This window comes from Ranitomeya variabilis, chromosome 1 (assembly GCF_051348905.1).
Source record: "Ranitomeya variabilis isolate aRanVar5 chromosome 1, aRanVar5.hap1, whole genome shotgun sequence".
Classification (NCBI taxonomy): domain Eukaryota; kingdom Metazoa; phylum Chordata; class Amphibia; order Anura; family Dendrobatidae; genus Ranitomeya; species Ranitomeya variabilis.
The window spans coordinates 901,443,493-901,461,863 of NC_135232.1; the positions used below are offsets into that span (position 1 = coordinate 901,443,493).

Below are 18,371 nucleotides of genomic sequence, written 5' to 3' on the forward strand. Positions count from 1 at the left end.
ATATACTACGTGGGCTGTGCAATATACTACGTGGGCTGTGCAATATACTACGTGGGCTGTGCAATATACTACGTGGCTGTGCTATATACTACGTGGACTGTGCTATATACTACGTGGACTGTGCTATATACTACGTGGACTGTGCTATATACTACGTGGGCTGTGCTATATACTACGTGGGCTGTGCAATATACTACGTGGGCTGTGCAATATACTACGTGGGCTGTGCAATATACTACGTGGGCTGTGCAATATACTACGTGGGCTGTGCAATATACTACGTGGGCTGTGCAATATACTACGTGGGCTGTGCAATATACTACGTGGGCTGTGCAATATACTACGTGGCTGTGCTATATACTACGTGGGCTGTGCTATATACTACGTGGGCTGTGCAATATACTACGTGGACTGTGCAATATACTACGTGGCTGTGTAATATACTGTGTGGGCTGTGCTATATACTGAGTCGGCTGTGCTATATACTACGTGGCTGTGTAATATACTGCGTGGGCTGTGTTATATACTGCGTCGGCTCTGCAATATACTATCTGGCTGTGCTATATACTACATGGGCTGTGCTATATACTACGTGGACTGTGCAATATACTACGTGGCTGTGCGATATACGATGTGGCTGTGCAATATACTACGTGGCTGTGCAATATACTTTATGGCTGTGCAATATACTACTTGGCTGTGCTATATACTACGTGGGACTACGTGGGCTGTGTTATATACTGCATGGGCTGTGCTATATACTACGTCGCTGAGCTATATACTACGCGGGCTGTGTAATATATTATGTGGCTGTCTAATATACTGCGTGGGCTGTGCTATATTTTGCGTGGTCTGTGTTATATACTGCATCGGCTGTGCAATATACTACGTGGCAGTGCTATATACTACGTGGGCTGTGTAATATACTACGTGGCAGTGCTATATACTACGTGGGCTGTGTAATATACTACGTGGCTGTGTTATATACTATGTGGGCTGTGATATATACTACGTGGACTGTGCAATATACTACTCGGACTGTGCAATATACTACGTGACTGTGCAATATACTACGTGACTGTGCAATATACTATGTGGGACTACGTCGCTGTGCTATATACTACGTGGGCTGTGCAATATACGTGGGCTGTGCAGTATATTAAAAGGCTGTGCAATATACTACGTGGCTGTGCAATATACTACGTGGGCTGTGCTACATACTAAGTGGCTGTGCAATATACTGCGTGGGCTGTGTTATATACTACGTGGCTGTGTTATATGCTATGTGGGCTGTTATATACTATGTGAGCTGTGTTATATACTACGTGGCTGTGTTATATGCTATGTGCGCTGCTATATACTACGTGGCTGTGCTATATACTACGTGGCTGTGCTATATACTACGTGGCCGGCCGCGAACAATCAGCGACAGGCACACTCCGGCCGCGAATTGGTGCGGGATTTGACCCACGCTTCGCTAATTGGTCGTGACCAGCCAGCCGAATTCTGTGTATTCAATGTATTATTCTAAAATCTTCATAAATAAACTACATATATATTCTAGAATACCCGATGCGTTAGAATCGGGCCACCATCTAGTATATATATATATATATATATATATATATAATATCAAATTATGTTATAGGGGTTGTCCATAGATTGAGATCTGAGCTCTGCTCAGTGACTGGTTGCTCCCCATTACTGCAGCTCCTATTCCTTCTTGTATAGAGTTATACTGTTCTGCTCACACATGTCAGACACCCACTGATCTGATATTAGTGACCTATTCTGAGGATAAGTCAACAGTATCATAGTAGTGAACAATCACTTTACGTTCAATGAAGACCACCAGGATGTTCTGGGAAAATTAACACTGAATACTGAAACCAAAGGTTAATCCCAGCCGTGAAGCATGCTGGAGGCAGCATTATTATTAGGGGCTGCTTTCCTGTCTCTGGACACAATTCATTTAAGCCCAAATATTTCCAGGAAGAATGTAAGGGCAGCTGTCCATGATCTCAAGCTGAAGAGACGTTAGTTGATGTAACAAGACAACGAATCAACATACAAGTTAATCATCTTATGCACTCTTGAAGATTTCTTATTTTGAAATGTCCAAGTGATAGTCCTGACAATAACCCTATTGAGATAATGGGACATAACCTGAATATGGCTGTGCACACCAGGCATGCAGCTCTATCGATGAACTGAAACATATACAGGGAGGAATGGTCAAATGTATGTAGAGCGTATCTTGTTTGTAGTTACAGGAAATATTTGGAGGAGGCGATTGCTGCTTACAGGGATCTAAAGGTAAATAATTCAATGTTCACTTACATTTACTTCCTGCAATGTGGAAGTTAATTTTTCCATGTTCAATAAAAGACACATACAACTGTTTGTGCAGTATTAGTCTAGTCAGACCACATTATGTTAGCAATCTATGCAGAATTAAAGGGAATTTTAAAGGGTTCACTTACTTTTCTTCTTGCAATTGTTCAACTCTGGAGCAGAAGAAAAAACACATTCTGTGGGGTAACTATGCGTTTCTAGCTATAAGAAAGGCCGTTTCCTGTTTCAAGATACCCGTAAATAAAGAATAGTTCTAGTTTGCAAACATCGCTGCCGGACCTTAGCTCTGCTCTTGTGGATGAAGAAATGCCAAACCTCAATCATCTTTCAAAATCTAATAGAAAGACTTCCCCAAAAATGGAGAGAAGCCAGGAGGAAACTATACATGAACCACTAAAGCTCATTTGAAATAATGCACAATGTAATGTACTATACAAGTCACCGTCATGTATGATCCATGTATACTGTTATCTAATATATAAAGCTGAATGTGTGTGTGTGTGTATGTATGTATGTATGTATGTATGTCCGGGATTGGCATCTGAACCGTAGCAGCTACAGCCACAAAATTTTGCACAGTCACACGTCTGGACCCCGAGAGCGTCATAGGCTATGTTGTGAGGTGAAATTTTAACCCCGCGCTTTCCAATTCACCAAACAATTTTGCCCCTATCTACATAATGGGGAAAAAGTGAAAGGAAAAGTGTTGGAGGCGTCGCAGCTACAGGCACAAAATTTTGCACAGTCACACGTCTGGACCCTGAGAGCGTCAAAGCTATATTGTGAGGTGAAATTTTAACCCCGCGCTTTCCAAGTCACCAAACAATTTTGCCCCTATCTACATAATGGGGAAAAAATGAAAGGAAAAGTGTTGGAGGCAAATTAACAGCTGCCAGATGTGAACAAGGGGGACTTAAAGAATGACAGCGATGGCACCAAAGAGTATATACTGTACAGTTGCTAAGGTGGGGCCCCAACATGGGATAATCACACCACCACGGGGATATGAACACACACACAAAATGCGCCACACACTACCACGTGCTCGAACACATATACCACCCTCAGTGCACATTTCACCACACATACACCAACCTCGCCACATAAAAGTAGAAACACAAAAGTCGCCGCTCAAAACTCGCCACGCGCAAAACTCTCCACATGCAAAACTCGCCACACGTGCAAAACTCGCCACACGCAAAACTTGCACACGCAGAAAAATTGCCACACGCAGAAAAATTGCCACATGCACAAAAGTTGCAACACATGCAAAAGTTGCCTCACACAAAACTTGCACATACTCAAAAGGCACCACACATAAAACTCGCCACGCGCAAAACTCGCCATGCGCAAAACTTGCTGCACACAACTTGCTACACTAACCTGTCACATGCAACTCGACACACAAAAAGTTGCTACACGCATGTCGCCACACAAAACTCATCTCACAAAAGTCCCTACATGCATGTCGCCACACGCAACTCAACACACACAACTTGACACACGAAACTCGCCCTAAAACACACACAAGTCTGGTATCCTTCAAAAATAAAAATCTGATTAATAAGCAGACAAACTACAAGAGCAACAAATGTACCATATAGGAATCCGGCAGCTGTCAGTCACATGACCAGTCTATTATGTGTATGTGTGAGCTAATATATACTGCCAGGGGGTGGGCTTACTGTTGGCTGGGGATTTATCAGGCTGCCATTTTAGCTTACAAATACTGAGGTAAAAATACTGACCAAATAACGTGTGAACGAGGGCTAATACAGGAGGAGATGGCATACAGCTATATACTATATACAGGAGATGACACACAGGTATATACTATTTACAGGGGAGATGACACACAGGTATATACTATATACAGGAGGAGATGACACACAGATATATACTATATACAGGAGAGATGACACACAGGTATATACTATATAGAGGAGGAGATGACATACAGGTACATACTACATACAGGAGGAGATGACATACAGGTATATACTATATACAGGAGGAGATGACACACAGGTATATACTATATACAGGAGCAGATTACCTACAGGTATATAGTATATACAGGAGGAGATGACACAGGTATATGCTATGTATAGGAGGAGATGACATACAGGTATATACTATATACAGGAGATGACACACAGATATATACTATATATAGGTGAGATGACACACAGGTATATACTATATACAGGAGATTACATACAGGTATATCTAATATATAAAGCTGAATGTGTGTATGTATGTATGTGTGTATGTCCGGGATTGGCATCTGTACCGTCGCAGCTACAGCCACAAAATTTTGCACAGTCACACGTCTGGACCCCGAGAGCGTCATAGGCTATGTTGTGAGGTGAAATTTTAACCCTGCGCGTTCCAATTCACCAAACAATTTTACTCCTATCTACATAATGGGGAAAAAGTGAAGGGAAAAGTGTTGGAGGAAAATTGACAGCTGCCAGATGTGAACAATGAGGACTTAAAGAATGAGAGCGATGGCGACAAAGAGTATATACCGTACAGTTGCTAAGGTGGGGCCCCGACATGGGATACTCACCACACACGGGGATATGAACACAAACACAAAATGCGCCACACACTACCACGTGCTTGAACACATATACCACCCTCAGCACACATTTCACCACACACACACACCAACCTCGCCACATAAAAGTCGAAACACAAAAGTCACCACTCAAAACTCGCTACATGCAAAACTCGCCATATGCAAAACTAGGCTCACGCAAAACTCGCCACACGTGCAAAACTCACCTCATGGAAAACTCACCTCATGCAAAACTTGCACACACAGAAAAATTGCCACATGTACAAAAGTTGCACCACATGCAAAAGTTGCCTCACACAAAACTTGCACATACTCAAAATGCACCACACATAAAACTCGCCACGCGCAAAACTCGCCATGCACAAATCTTGCTGCACACAACTTGCTACACTAACCTGTCACATGCAACTCAACACACAAAATGTTGCTACACGCATGTCGCCACACAAAACTCATCTCACAAAAGTCGCTACATGCATGTCGCCACACGCAACTCAACACAGACAACTTGACACATAAAACTCGCCCTAAAACACACACAAGTCTGGTATTGTCCTTCAAAAATAAAAATCTGATTAATAAGCAAACTACAAGAGCAACAAATGTACCATATAGGAAATACGGCAGCTGTCAGTCACATGACCTGTCTATTATGTGTATGTGTGAGCTAATATATACTGCCAGGGGGGAGGGCTTCCTGTTGGCTGGGGATTTATCAGGCTGCCAATAGCAACCAATCACAGCTCAGCTTCTATTTTGCTACAGTTAATTAACCTGAGCTCTGATTGGTTAATATAGGCAACAAAGACATTCTCAGTATAACAAAGCTAATATATGTTGTGAAATGCTTCTATTTGCTTAGTTTTTGCCTTTTAATAATTACATTTCTATCTATTTGTTTTGTGGTTTTTGTGTGCAGAATAAATTTTTGTTAACACATTCTATTTTGCTAACAGCAGTCATTAGCCCGGGCGAAGCCGGGTAGTACAGCTAGTCTAATATATAAAGCTGAATGTGTGTGTGTGTGTATGTATGTATGTATGTATGTATGTCCGGGATTGGCATCTGAACCGTAGCAGCTACAGCCACAAAATTTTGCACAGTCACACGTCTGGACCCCGAGAGCGTCATAGGCTATGTTGTGAGGTGAAATTTTAACCCCGCGCTTTCCAATTCACCAAACAATTTTGCCCCTATCTACATAATGGGGAAAAAATGAAAGGAAAAGTGTTGGAGGCAAATTAACAGCTGCCAGATGTGAACAAGGGGGACTTAAAGAATGACAGCGATGGCACCAAAGAGTATATACTGTACAGTTGCTAAGGTGGGGCCCCAACATGGGATAATCACACCACCACGGGGATATGAACACACACACAAAATGCGCCACACACTACCACGTGCTCGAACACATATACCACCCTCAGTGCACATTTCACCACACATACACCAACCTCGCCACATAAAAGTAGAAACACAAAAGTCGCCGCTCAAAACTCGCCACGCGCAAAACTCTCCACATGCAAAACTCGCCACACGTGCAAAACTCGCCACACGCAAAACTTGCACACGCAGAAAAATTGCCACACGCAGAAAAATTGCCACATGCACAAAAGTTGCAACACATGCAAAAGTTGCCTCACACAAAACTTGCACATACTCAAAAGGCACCACACATAAAACTCGCCACGCGCAAAACTCGCCATGCGCAAAACTTGCTGCACACAACTTGCTACACTAACCTGTCACATGCAACTCGACACACAAAAAGTTGCTACACGCATGTCGCCACACAAAACTCATCTCACAAAAGTCCCTACATGCATGTCGCCACACGCAACTCAACACACACAACTTGATACACGAAACTCGCCCTAAAACACACACAAGTCTGGTATCCTTCAAAAATAAAAATCTGATTAATAAGCAGACAAACTACAAGAGCAACAAATGTACCATATAGGAATCCGGCAGCTGTCAGTCACATGACCAGTCTATTATGTGTATGTGTGAGCTAATATATACTGCCAGGGGGTGGGCTTACTGTTGGCTGGGGATTTATCAGGCTGCCATTTTAGCTTACAAATACTGAGGTAAAAATACTGACCAAATAACGTGTGAACGAGGGCTAATACAGGAGGAGATGGCATACAGCTATATACTATATACAGGAGATGACACACAGGTATATACTATTTACAGGGGAGATGACACACAGGTATATACTATATAGAGGAGGAGATGACATACAGGTACATACTACATACAGGAGGAGATGACATACAGGTATATACTATATACAGGAGGAGATGACACACAGGTATATACTATATACAGGAGCAGATTACCTACAGGTATATAGTATATACAGGAGGAGATGACACAGGTATATGCTATGTATAGGAGGAGATGACATACAGGTATATACTATATACAGGAGATGACACACAGATATATACTATATATAGGTGAGATGACACACAGGTATATACTATATACAGGAGATTACATACAGGTATATCTAATATATAAAGCTGAATGTGTGTATGTATGTATGTGTGTATGTCCGGGATTGGCATCTGTACCGTCGCAGCTACAGCCACAAAATTTTGCACAGTCACACGTCTGGACCCCGAGAGCGTCATAGGCTATGTTGTGAGGTGAAATTTTAACCCCGCGCGTTCCAATTCACCAAACAATTTTGCTCCTATCTACATAATGGGGAAAAAGTGAAGGGAAAAGTGTTGGAGGAAAATTGACAGCTGCCAGATGTGAACAATGAGGACTTAAAGAATGAGAGCGATGGCGACAAAGAGTATATACCGTACAGTTGCTAAGGTGGGGCCCCGACATGGGATACTCACCACACACGGGGATATGAACACAAACACAAAATGCGCCACACACTACCACGTGCTTGAACACATATACCACCCTCAGCACACATTTCACCACACACACACACCAACCTCGCCACATAAAAGTCGAAACACAAAAGTCACCACTCAAAACTCGCTACATGCAAAACTCGCCATATGCAAAACTAGGCTCACGCAAAACTCGCCACACGTGCAAAACTCACCTCATGGAAAACTCACCTCATGCAAAACTTGCACACACAGAAAAATTGCCACATGTACAAAAGTTGCACCACATGCAAAAGTTGCCTCACACAAAACTTGCACATACTCAAAATGCACCACACATAAAACTCGCCACGCGCAAAACTCGCCATGCACAAATCTTGCTGCACACAACTTGCTACACTAACCTGTCACATGCAACTCAACACACAAAATGTTGCTACACGCATGTCGCCACACAAAACTCATCTCACAAAAGTCGCTACATGCATGTCGCCACACGCAACTCAACACACACAACTTGACACATAAAACTCGCCCTAAAACACACACAAGTCTGGTATTGTCCTTCAAAAATAAAAATCTGATTAATAAGCAAACTACAAGAGCAACAAATGTACCATATAGGAAATACGGCAGCTGTCAGTCACATGACCTGTCTATTATGTGTATGTGTGAGCTAATATATACTGCCAGGGGGGAGGGCTTCCTGTTGGCTGGGGATTTATCAGGCTGCCAATAGCAACCAATCACAGCTCAGCTTCTATTTTGCTACAGTTAATTAACCTGAGCTCTGATTGGTTAATATAGGCAACAAAGACATTCTCAATATAACAAAGCTAATATATGTTGTGAAATGCTTCTATTTGCTTAGTTTTTGCCTTTTAATAATTACATTTCTATCTATTTGTTTTGTGGTTTTTGTGTGCAGAATAAATTTTTGTTAACACATTCTATTTTGCTAACAGCAGTCATTAACCCGGGCGAAGCCGGGTAGTACAGCTAGTATATATATATGATCAGTATTATAAGGCCCTCCATATATGACCACTGTTATCAAGTCAGTACAAAGTAATGTGTCCATTTGTTTAAATAGACGCGATGAAGAAATAATATAATCATTACCTCATTCTGTATCTTGACATCGTCCACTTTCTGACGCTCAGTAATGGAATTGTAGTGTCTTTCCTTTAGGTCAGATATTTCTTCCTCGCTTAAGGGTCTATTAAAAAAGTAAATTAAATCTTTAGCCAGTGGCTCCATCTGGTCACATTACCTAATTAAAATTTATAGAATAAATAGCAATGTTCAGACGATCCTTTACTGCAATTTTGCAGAAGCTGTATTTTCTATGTTGGTAAGACTATGTGTGATCTGGTCCGAATAACTAAAGCGATTGTTACCATCCACCTCTCGTTTTTCCCTTTTTCCTCATAGTTTGTAAGCTTGCGAGCAGGGCCCTCATTCCTCCTGGTATCTATTTTGAACTGTGATTTCTGTTATGCTGTAATGTCTATTGTCTATACAAGTCCCCTCTATAATTTGTAAAGCGCTGTGGAATATATTGGAGCTATATAAATAAAATTATTATTATTATTATGTGAGTAAAGCAAAATTAAATCTAAGGCCACGTGCACACGTTCAGAATTTGGTTTGGAGTTTTTTACCTCAGTATTTGTAAGCCAAAACCCAGGAAGAAAAGTATAATAGAAATACATCACCACTTCTGCATTTTTCACCTATCCCTGATTTTGGCTTACAAATATTGAAGTTAAAAAACTCACTAAATACTGAATTTACATGGAACCCCAGAAAAAAAAAAACACGTAGGCTCCCCCTATAAATTCAAACCAATAAAGACTAAAATAGACAGCTGTGGGTTGATATTAATAGCCTGGGAATGGGTCAGAAATATTGTCCTCCCCCCAGGCTACCAATATCAGCCATCAGCCGCCCCAGAAATGGCGCATCCATAAGATTTGGCGCTTAGCCTAGCCCTGTCCACTTGCCCTGGTGTGATGGCAAGTGGGGCGATATTTGTAGAGTTGATGTCACCTTTGTATTGTCAGCTGACATCAAGCCCAGGGGTTAGCATTACTAACCCCATAGTAGTATGGAAATAAACACACAGCAAGAATAAAATCCTTTATTTAAAATAAAAATAAACACCCTGTTTTATATATTTATTTAAAAATAAAAAACAAAGTTATACTCTCGCCTTATGCTTATTCCATTGAGCCCTTATACCCGGTGAAAGACAGAAAACAATAAACAACCATAATAATCACCTTATGCTTAATCCATTGAAAAACTTGTCCCCTGTAAAACAAAAACAGCCACCATATCCCTCACCTGTCTGAAGTGAAGATAAGCAATACTGTCCCACGCCGTAGTCCATCTCTGCGGTATCTGGTTTACAACCTGAACGGTGGCAGATGTGACAGTCCAGGCTGAAAACCATGAGACAATGATGTGCTTCGAGCACAGCTTCAGTGACGAGTGGTGACGTCATAGAGGTTACTGCCAGTCACAGAAGGTGCATTCCCAGGCTCACTTCACTCTGAGCGGACGGATGAACTGTGGTGACCTCAATGAGATCACCGAGAGATTCATGAGAAAATTCTCACTGCGATCTCATTGTGGTCACAGCAGTTAATCGTGCAGCGCACCGTAAACTGCGCCGGCAGCAGCTCATTGTGTCCTGCTGTTCAGCGTGAACAGACACATCATGGCACCGTTCATGTTAAAAATGAGATATCGCAGAAATGGATTATGGGGTGGGACAGTATGGATTAACTTCACATCGGACAGGTGAGGGATATAGTTGTTTTGTTTTTTACAGGGGAAATGGGAGTACAACTTTAAATAAAAGTGTAAAACAGGGTGCTTTATTTTATTTCAAATAAAAGATTATATTCTTGCGGTGTGTCCATTTCATTACTTAGTATAGAGTTAGTAATGGGATACAATACAAAGGTTACATCAACCCCAACCCTATTACCCCACTTGCTACCTCCACAGAGCAAGTGGAAAGAGCGAAGTTAAGCACCAGATTTGGTGCATCTTATGTATGCACCATTTCTGGGGCGGCTGAGGGCTGATGTTGGTAGTCTGGTGAGGTGGAGGGCAATATCTCTGGCCCCTTCCCACGCTATTAATATCAAACCACGGCTGTCTGTTTATCCTTTGCTGGCCTGAATTTATAGGGGGACCCTACGTCATTTTTTTTCTGGGGTCCCTGTAAATTTCCCAGGAAAGGCTAAGCAAACAGCTGTGAGCGGTTATTAATAGCCTGGGAACATTATGGGATATTGTCCCTTTTCCCAGATTATTTACATTAGCCTCCAGCCGTGGGCTTTCCCTCTGCTGGTTATGAAAACTGAGCCTTTTTCAAATTTAATTCTTTATTTTACACAGGAGGGACACAGCAGGTGCTGAATACAACATCCATCATTGTCTCCTGATTACGCGGATCTCAGCAAAAAAACAAAGTATGAATGCAGCCTAAAATATTAAAATTCAATAACAGCACAGACACTAAAATACTGAAAGCTCAGAGAGTAACCACTGTTTTAATATTTAATCCATAAATCAATAATACACATAAAATTAAGCAAATTTGTTATAAGATAAATCAGCTTCTTTATCCTCCTGGACCTTAAATTCTGTATTTAAAAGGGTATTCCCATCTCCAAGATCCTATTCCAATATATAGGAGGTGTAGTAATAATAATAATGTGCACAGAGCAGAAAAACGGCACCGCTGTGACACTGCTTTTGTGTCAGTTTTGGATTATATCTTGCCCCTAGGATCGCGGGTGCTTACTGTGAGGAAAAGCAATTCAGGTGATGTCCATGAGCAACCAAAAAAAGGGGTGGCACTCACCATTCCATTTAAAAGTTCTTTTTATTGGTTCATGTTAAAACATGCAAGCAGGAAGGCATTCTCGTTTGATGCATGGCGAATGACGGCCATTTTGCACCTCGTCCGCTTCAACGGTTTCTCTGTTGTACCAGATGAATGCCTTCCTGCTTGCATGTTTTAACATGGACCAATAAAAAGAACTTTTAAATGGAATGGTGAGTGCCACCCCTTTTTTCTTGCTCATGGATATAATAGCAAACACCTCCAATTAGAAATGCAGTATAGTTTTTGTGATTCGTGGGCTCTTTCTCATGTGCAGGCATTGCAGGACCTTAGGCATCCATGGTTACGACCATTGATAAAGTGAGTCAGTTAGCAAGTTGCGTCAGATTGTAACCATGGATACCTAAGGTCCTGCAATGCCTGCACATGAGGAAAGAGACATAGCGAACCAGAAAAACTATAATACATTTCTAATTGGAGGTATTTGCCAATATTATTACACCTATTACATATTGGGATAGGATCTTTGAGATGGGAAAACCCCTTTAATGAAGACAAAGGTTTCCATTACTGAGATAAGAATTGACAGTTTGTGCTTTTAAAATTGTATGGAGGGGGATTAGCTGAAGGCAGTCAGACATTCTGCTGAAAGTTCACCAAATGTCACCTCCTACCTACATAATGGAAGTATTTATTCACCAAATACAAATTTTACCTGTCAATGGAGAATTTTGAGAATGGTTAATCAGTTCTGAGGGATAACGAAGAAGATTCTTCTGATAATATATATTACAAAGTTTTTTTTATTTTCAAGTGCACTATTGATCTATGGTGGGAAAATGTAATTACAACGATGGTTGTGAAAATTAGTTACATTTGTTTTGAATTTTTTGGTAGTTATCATCTGTCTCCATAACATCCTTGTTTGGGCATTATTTGGCCTTCCCAGGGTGGGAGTTTTAATTCTCAGATGGAGATCAAACTCTCCTTTTGGGATGGGACTAAGGGAGAGTCCGGACTTCTATTTTTGCCAAAGACAAATTGCTTATGGTGGTTTTTGAGATGTAGTTCAGGCGCCATAAAGGCAGCCATCATATACTGTGGCAAGTTATTGCCTTTACCAATAGTTATGCAACTATTCTGCAATCTCTGCTGTGATTAGAGACCCTATAAAAAGATGGGTCTTTGTCATAAGAAATGAGTTTCTTTAAGGCAACCTGGTGTGTGGTGTGCATCTTTGTTTGTCTTCCGATAGAAGTCCAGGTTATACCCATGCCAATCTACCTTACGGTGACTAAGAAGTCTCCCACACGGATACCCTTTATAAAAAACATGAAAGGTTATTCACAAACACAATGGAGACCGTTAATTTAATGAACCTGCTTGACCATGAACCATCAAAATCCACCTTTGACAGACACTGGGTTCTACACGTTTCTAAAATGAAGGGATCAGCAATTTCTCTTTGTAAGTGAAAAGCTCTTATACAAGAGAGAAGAACACATTAGCATCTCCCAAGGGAGACCTACAAAACCTCAACCCTGCTCCGAGCTTTGCACAGCTAGGCGGCTTAAAAATGGCCAAGTAACAGATTTTCCCAGGATCCTCAGATAACCTACAAATACCTAGCAGAACAAAGATTGTGAGGGAAGCCTGAAAAACTCAGCCCTGCTAGAACCATTACGTGAAGTTCCCATGATGAGTTTGTGATGCTGCGTATTTTCACTATGCCAAATACTAAGCGCCTTCAAGTTCCAACTAAGTGGATGGGATATAGAGAAGCCTCATGCCCACTGTGGGGTTTTCACTCAGTGTAGACTGAACTGCAGTGCGTTTTTGAAATCCGCATTATGTCAAAGCCAAATACCAGGCAGTATACATTATAAATCCACTGTATTTTAAATTTTGACACACCAAAAAGAAAAAGCTACAGTGTCAAAAACGTGATAAAAACGCACTGAAAAAAAGGCAAGTAACCGAATTTACTTACATGCAGAAAATCCACTACATCCAAAGTCACCAAATACTCATTATTATGTAGCCACAGGGTATGTGCAGACGTTGAGTACCGGTATGTATAAGGCACAACATTTCTGAACCAAAAACGCTACTCTTGGAAGGAAAAATGCTGAGAAATTTGTGACACACTGTTTTGACACATTTTTCTCCCATTCATATGAATGAATGAATGAATGAAAAACACTGGAAAAAAATACTGAAGAAACATCTTCACATCTGCAAGGGAAAAATAAGCAGCAGATGCACGAGACTTCAGAAATCTCAAAAAAAGGGGGGCAAAACTGCAATGTGTGCACATACCCACAGGGTAAGTTCACGCAGGGTGTTTTTGCTGTGGTTTTTTTCTGAAGTAAAACCTGATCATCTTGGCAGGAAAGAAGCTGTGCCAAAAACGCAGGTTTAGGTGCGTTTTTCATGCGTTTTTTTTCTTCTTTGTGCATGCCAATAAAGTTGAGTGCACACAGAAAAAAAAAAAAAACAACTTCCTGTAGATAGAATGAATAGATAGAACAGATAGATTGATAGAATAGATAGATTGATAGAATAGAATAGACAGAATAGATACATTACCTGCGGTATCCTATTCCCGGGCATTTTCCCACGGTCCAGAGGTTACCTGAGGTCAGGCAGTGAGGGAGCGCAGGCTCAGCGACGTCACCGAAAGTTACTGAGCCTGCGCCTGCTCCGTCTCATTTATTCCCCAGTAGCTTACAGCCGGGAGCGGTCGCATTAGCAGCGCTCCCGGTTGTAAGCTTTATCTCCCCCAGATTCTGAGTGGGACACATGTTATATCGGACTACGACGGATCAGGGAGTATACTTTTGTTTTTTTATCTTTTTTTTATTACAGAAGATCGAAGGCTTTGCTTTCGAATGGCAGAATAATAAAAAGATGGTCAAAACTGTATGGTGTTTTATTTCATTAAAAGACTTCTGCATGTGTGTTTTTATTTAACCCTTTAATTACTATAGGATTAGTAATAGATGGGTGTCCACGCCTCTCCATTACTAAGCCGGCTTAATGTCACCTTACAATAGCAAGGTGACATTAACCCCTTATTACCCCGCTTGCCATAGCTACAGGGCAAGTGGGAAGAGCCGGGCAAAGAGCCAGAATTGGTGCATCTAATAGATGTGCCTCTTCTGGGCGGCTGCGGGCTGCTATTTTTAGGCTGGGGGGGCCTATATCAATGGCCCCTTACCAGCCTGAGAATACCAGCCCCCAACTGTGAGCTTTAGCAAGGCTGGTTGTCAAAATGAAAAACACCAGTATACAGGCAGAGATGCTTACCTGTTCAAGGCCTCCAACAATTGCACTAACCAAAATACAGCGGACCCAAGTTAAGATGGCAAATACACAGGTGCAATAATACCGATAATGCAGCCACGCTACAATCAGGAATTGGCCGCTTGGTGCACCTGTGCAAACAAATAGTCTGTATGTGGCGTGTTCACACAGGAATGCAAGGTATATGGCTCAGAGCCTATTAATGACGCCATATAGCGGGCTCACCATAATGCATCCTGCGTGAACAGAGGCCACAGTGTACAGAGCCAACTTGGGTCCACTATACCTTGGTTAGTGCAATTGTTGGAGGCCTTGAACAGGTAAGCATCTCTGCCTGTATACTGGTGTTTTTTGTTTAGAATAGTGGAGGTCTTTCCTCTTATGGTGTTTTTTTAGATTAGGACTGCCAATATTTAAGGACCCTTGACGCGGGTTCGCAGCTTAAATATTGTGGCCATAATATCGACCAATACCTTGCATACATTGTTATGTTTTTGGTGCACTGCATATTTTTCCAGGGTGCGGCTGGGCCCTAGATGGCTCTGTACACTGTGGCCTCTGTTCACGCAGGATGCATTATGGTGAGCCCGCTATATGGCGTCATTAATAGGCTCTGAGCCATATACTTTGCATTCCTGTGTGAACACGCCACATACAGACTACTTGTTTGCACAGGTGCACCAAGCGGCCAATTCCTGATTGTAGGGTGGCTGCATTATCGGTATTATTGCACCTGTGTATTTGTCATCTTAACTTGGGTCCGCTGTACCTTGGTTAGTGCAATTGTTGGAGGCCTTGAACAGGTAAGCATCCCTGCCTGTATACTGGTGTTTTTTGTTTAGAATAGTGGAGGTCTTTCCTCTTATGGTGTTTTTTTTGGTTGTCAAAATGGGAGGGACCCCATGCCGTTTTTTTTTTTTTTTTTTTTTTTTTTTTTTTTTTAATTATTTACTTAAATTAATAAAAAAAAAAAAAAAAAGTGTCAGGACCCCTCTATTCTTGATAACTAGCCTTGCTGAAGCTGACAGCTGAGGGTTGCAGACCCCAGCTGTGAGTTTTGTCTGGCTGGTTATCAAAATTAGGGGGGGTGGGGGACACACGCTTTTTTTTTGTAATTATTTATTTATAGCGCAGGAGTGGCAGATGAAAACTCCCATCCGCCGCTCCTGCTCTCACTGTAATTAGCGGCTGTAGGTGTCAGATGATGGGAGCAGTTGTCCCATCAGCTGACACCAGTGATCGGAGGTGAGGTTTACACCTCTGATCACAGCTGAGCGGTCCCTGCTTTCTTCTGACAGCGGGGAGCCGCGTCTCTCTGACCGGCAGGGAGGATTTCCCCGCCAATCAGAAGCGGTGTTTGACGCGCGGTCATGCTGCTGGATGACATGTAGAAAAGCCGCGGAGACATCATCACGTGTTTCTGAACGTAAGCAATGAATAGCCATGTCTTTCACCGGGAAGGAACAACCACGGGAAGGGAAGCATCCAATAAAGGAAAACCACCTATGCCAAAACATGGCATCCATCCACAGACAGCTGTTTCGGGGTATTTGCCCCTCATCAGTGTGGAGTAGGAAACTGGCTATTAGGAGCAGTGCCTAGTGAAAAGACTATAAACATAAGGATGAATGACCTCGGGGAGATCAAAACATCCAACACCGCGGAGACACCATCACGTGTTTCTCAATGCAGTGATCCAGAACACTGCCCCCATCCCTAAAGGGAAATATGCAAATGCATGTAGAAAAGCCGCGGAGACACCATCACGTGTTTCTCAACGCAAGCAATGAATAGCCAGGTCTTTCACCGGGAAGGAACAACCACGGGAAGGGCAGCATCCAATAAAGGAAAACCACCTATGCCAAAACATGGCATCCATCCACAGACAGCTGTTTCGGGGTATTTGCCCCTCATCAGTGTGGAGTAGGAAACTGGCTATTAGGAGCAGTGCCTAGTGAAAAGACTATAAACATAAAGATGAATGACCTCGGGGAGATCAAAACATCCAACACCGCGGAGACACCATCACGTGTTTCTCAATGCAGTGATCCAGAACACTGCCCCCATCCCTAAAGGGAAATATGCAAATGCATGCAGAAAAGCCGCGGAGACACCATCACGTGTTTCTCAATGCAAGCAATGAATAGCCAGGTCTTTCACCGGGAAGGAACAACCACGGGAAGGGAAGCACACTGTCTCCGCAGTGTTGGATGTTTTGATCTCCCTGAGGTCATTCATCCTTATGTTTATAGTCTTTTCACTAGGCACTGCTCCTAATAGCCAGTTTCCTACTCCACACTGATGAGGGGCAAATACCCCAAAACAGCTGTCTGTGGATAGATACCATGTTTTCGCATAGGTGGTTTTCCTTTATTGGATGCTGCCCTTCCCGTGGTTGTTCCTTCCCGGTGAAAGACCTGGCTATTCATTGCTTGTGTTGAGAAACACGTGATGGTGTCTCCGCGGCTTTTCTACATGCATTTGCATATTTCCCTTCAGGGATGGGGGCGTTCTGGATCACTGCGTTGAGAAACACGTGATGGTGTCTCCGCAGTGTTGGATGTTTTGATCTCCCTGAGGTCATTCATCCTTATGTTTATGCTGCTGGATGACAGGCTGCATGAACGCATCATGCAGCCTGCCATCTAGATGTAGCAGAGCCGAGTGTGACATCACATCCGGCTCTCCTTGACTTTTCTGCAGCAAATACGATGCAAGAAAAGTCAACCTAGCGTATTTGCAGCATTTTCACCACCCATTCATGTTAATGGGTGAAAAATGCTGAAAAAACACTGAAAAAAGGCTGAAAGAAGTGACATGCCCTATGTAAAAAAAAACGCTGCAAAGCACAAAATACCGACTACACAAAAACCCAATGTGTGTGCATGAGATTTCTGAAATCTCATATACTTTGCTGGTACTGTAAAAAGCAGCTGAAAATTAGCATAAAAAACAGAGCAAAAACGCCCAGTGTGAACCTACCCTTATAAGGGAAGCAGTTTATACTGTGACACCTGGTAAGAGATCGGATTTAATATGGGCCTGTATACAGGCATTGTATATCTATTATACCAGATGTTCACTTTTTGGTGTCTGACTATCTGGATATTAAGAGGTAGGCAGCAGTGATGAATCCAGATGTCCTCTACCAGCTCACCGGACGCCATCAGCATCACAAGAGAACTCCTCCTTCCCTCCATTATCTCATTACAATTCTGGTAGTAGCTGATGGCAGCTGCAGGAAAGTCAAAACATGATCCATGGAGGAATTTCTGATAATTCGATTCTCTAACGCAATGCTCCTCAATCTATGAGGCGCAGCTAGGGAGGCAGTTTTGACAGGAGTAATTATGTTAAGTGCATGCCTCGTTCCGTCTGAATTCACATTGTACTT

At 42.2% G+C, this 18,371-nt stretch overlaps 1 protein-coding gene across 2 annotated transcripts in view; it reads right to left on the reverse strand.

The window, feature by feature from the left end:
• The window catches only part of AP1AR (adaptor related protein complex 1 associated regulatory protein), a 100,043-nt gene that overhangs the window by 48,244 nt on the left and 33,428 nt on the right, over positions 1-18,371 (reverse strand). For both annotated transcript variants that reach the window (XM_077278919.1, XM_077278920.1), the window contains exon 5: positions 8,929-9,025. In XM_077278919.1, the coding sequence (XP_077135034.1) occupies positions 8,929-9,025 (97 nt within the window). The remainder of the gene's footprint in view (positions 1-8,928; positions 9,026-18,371) is intronic.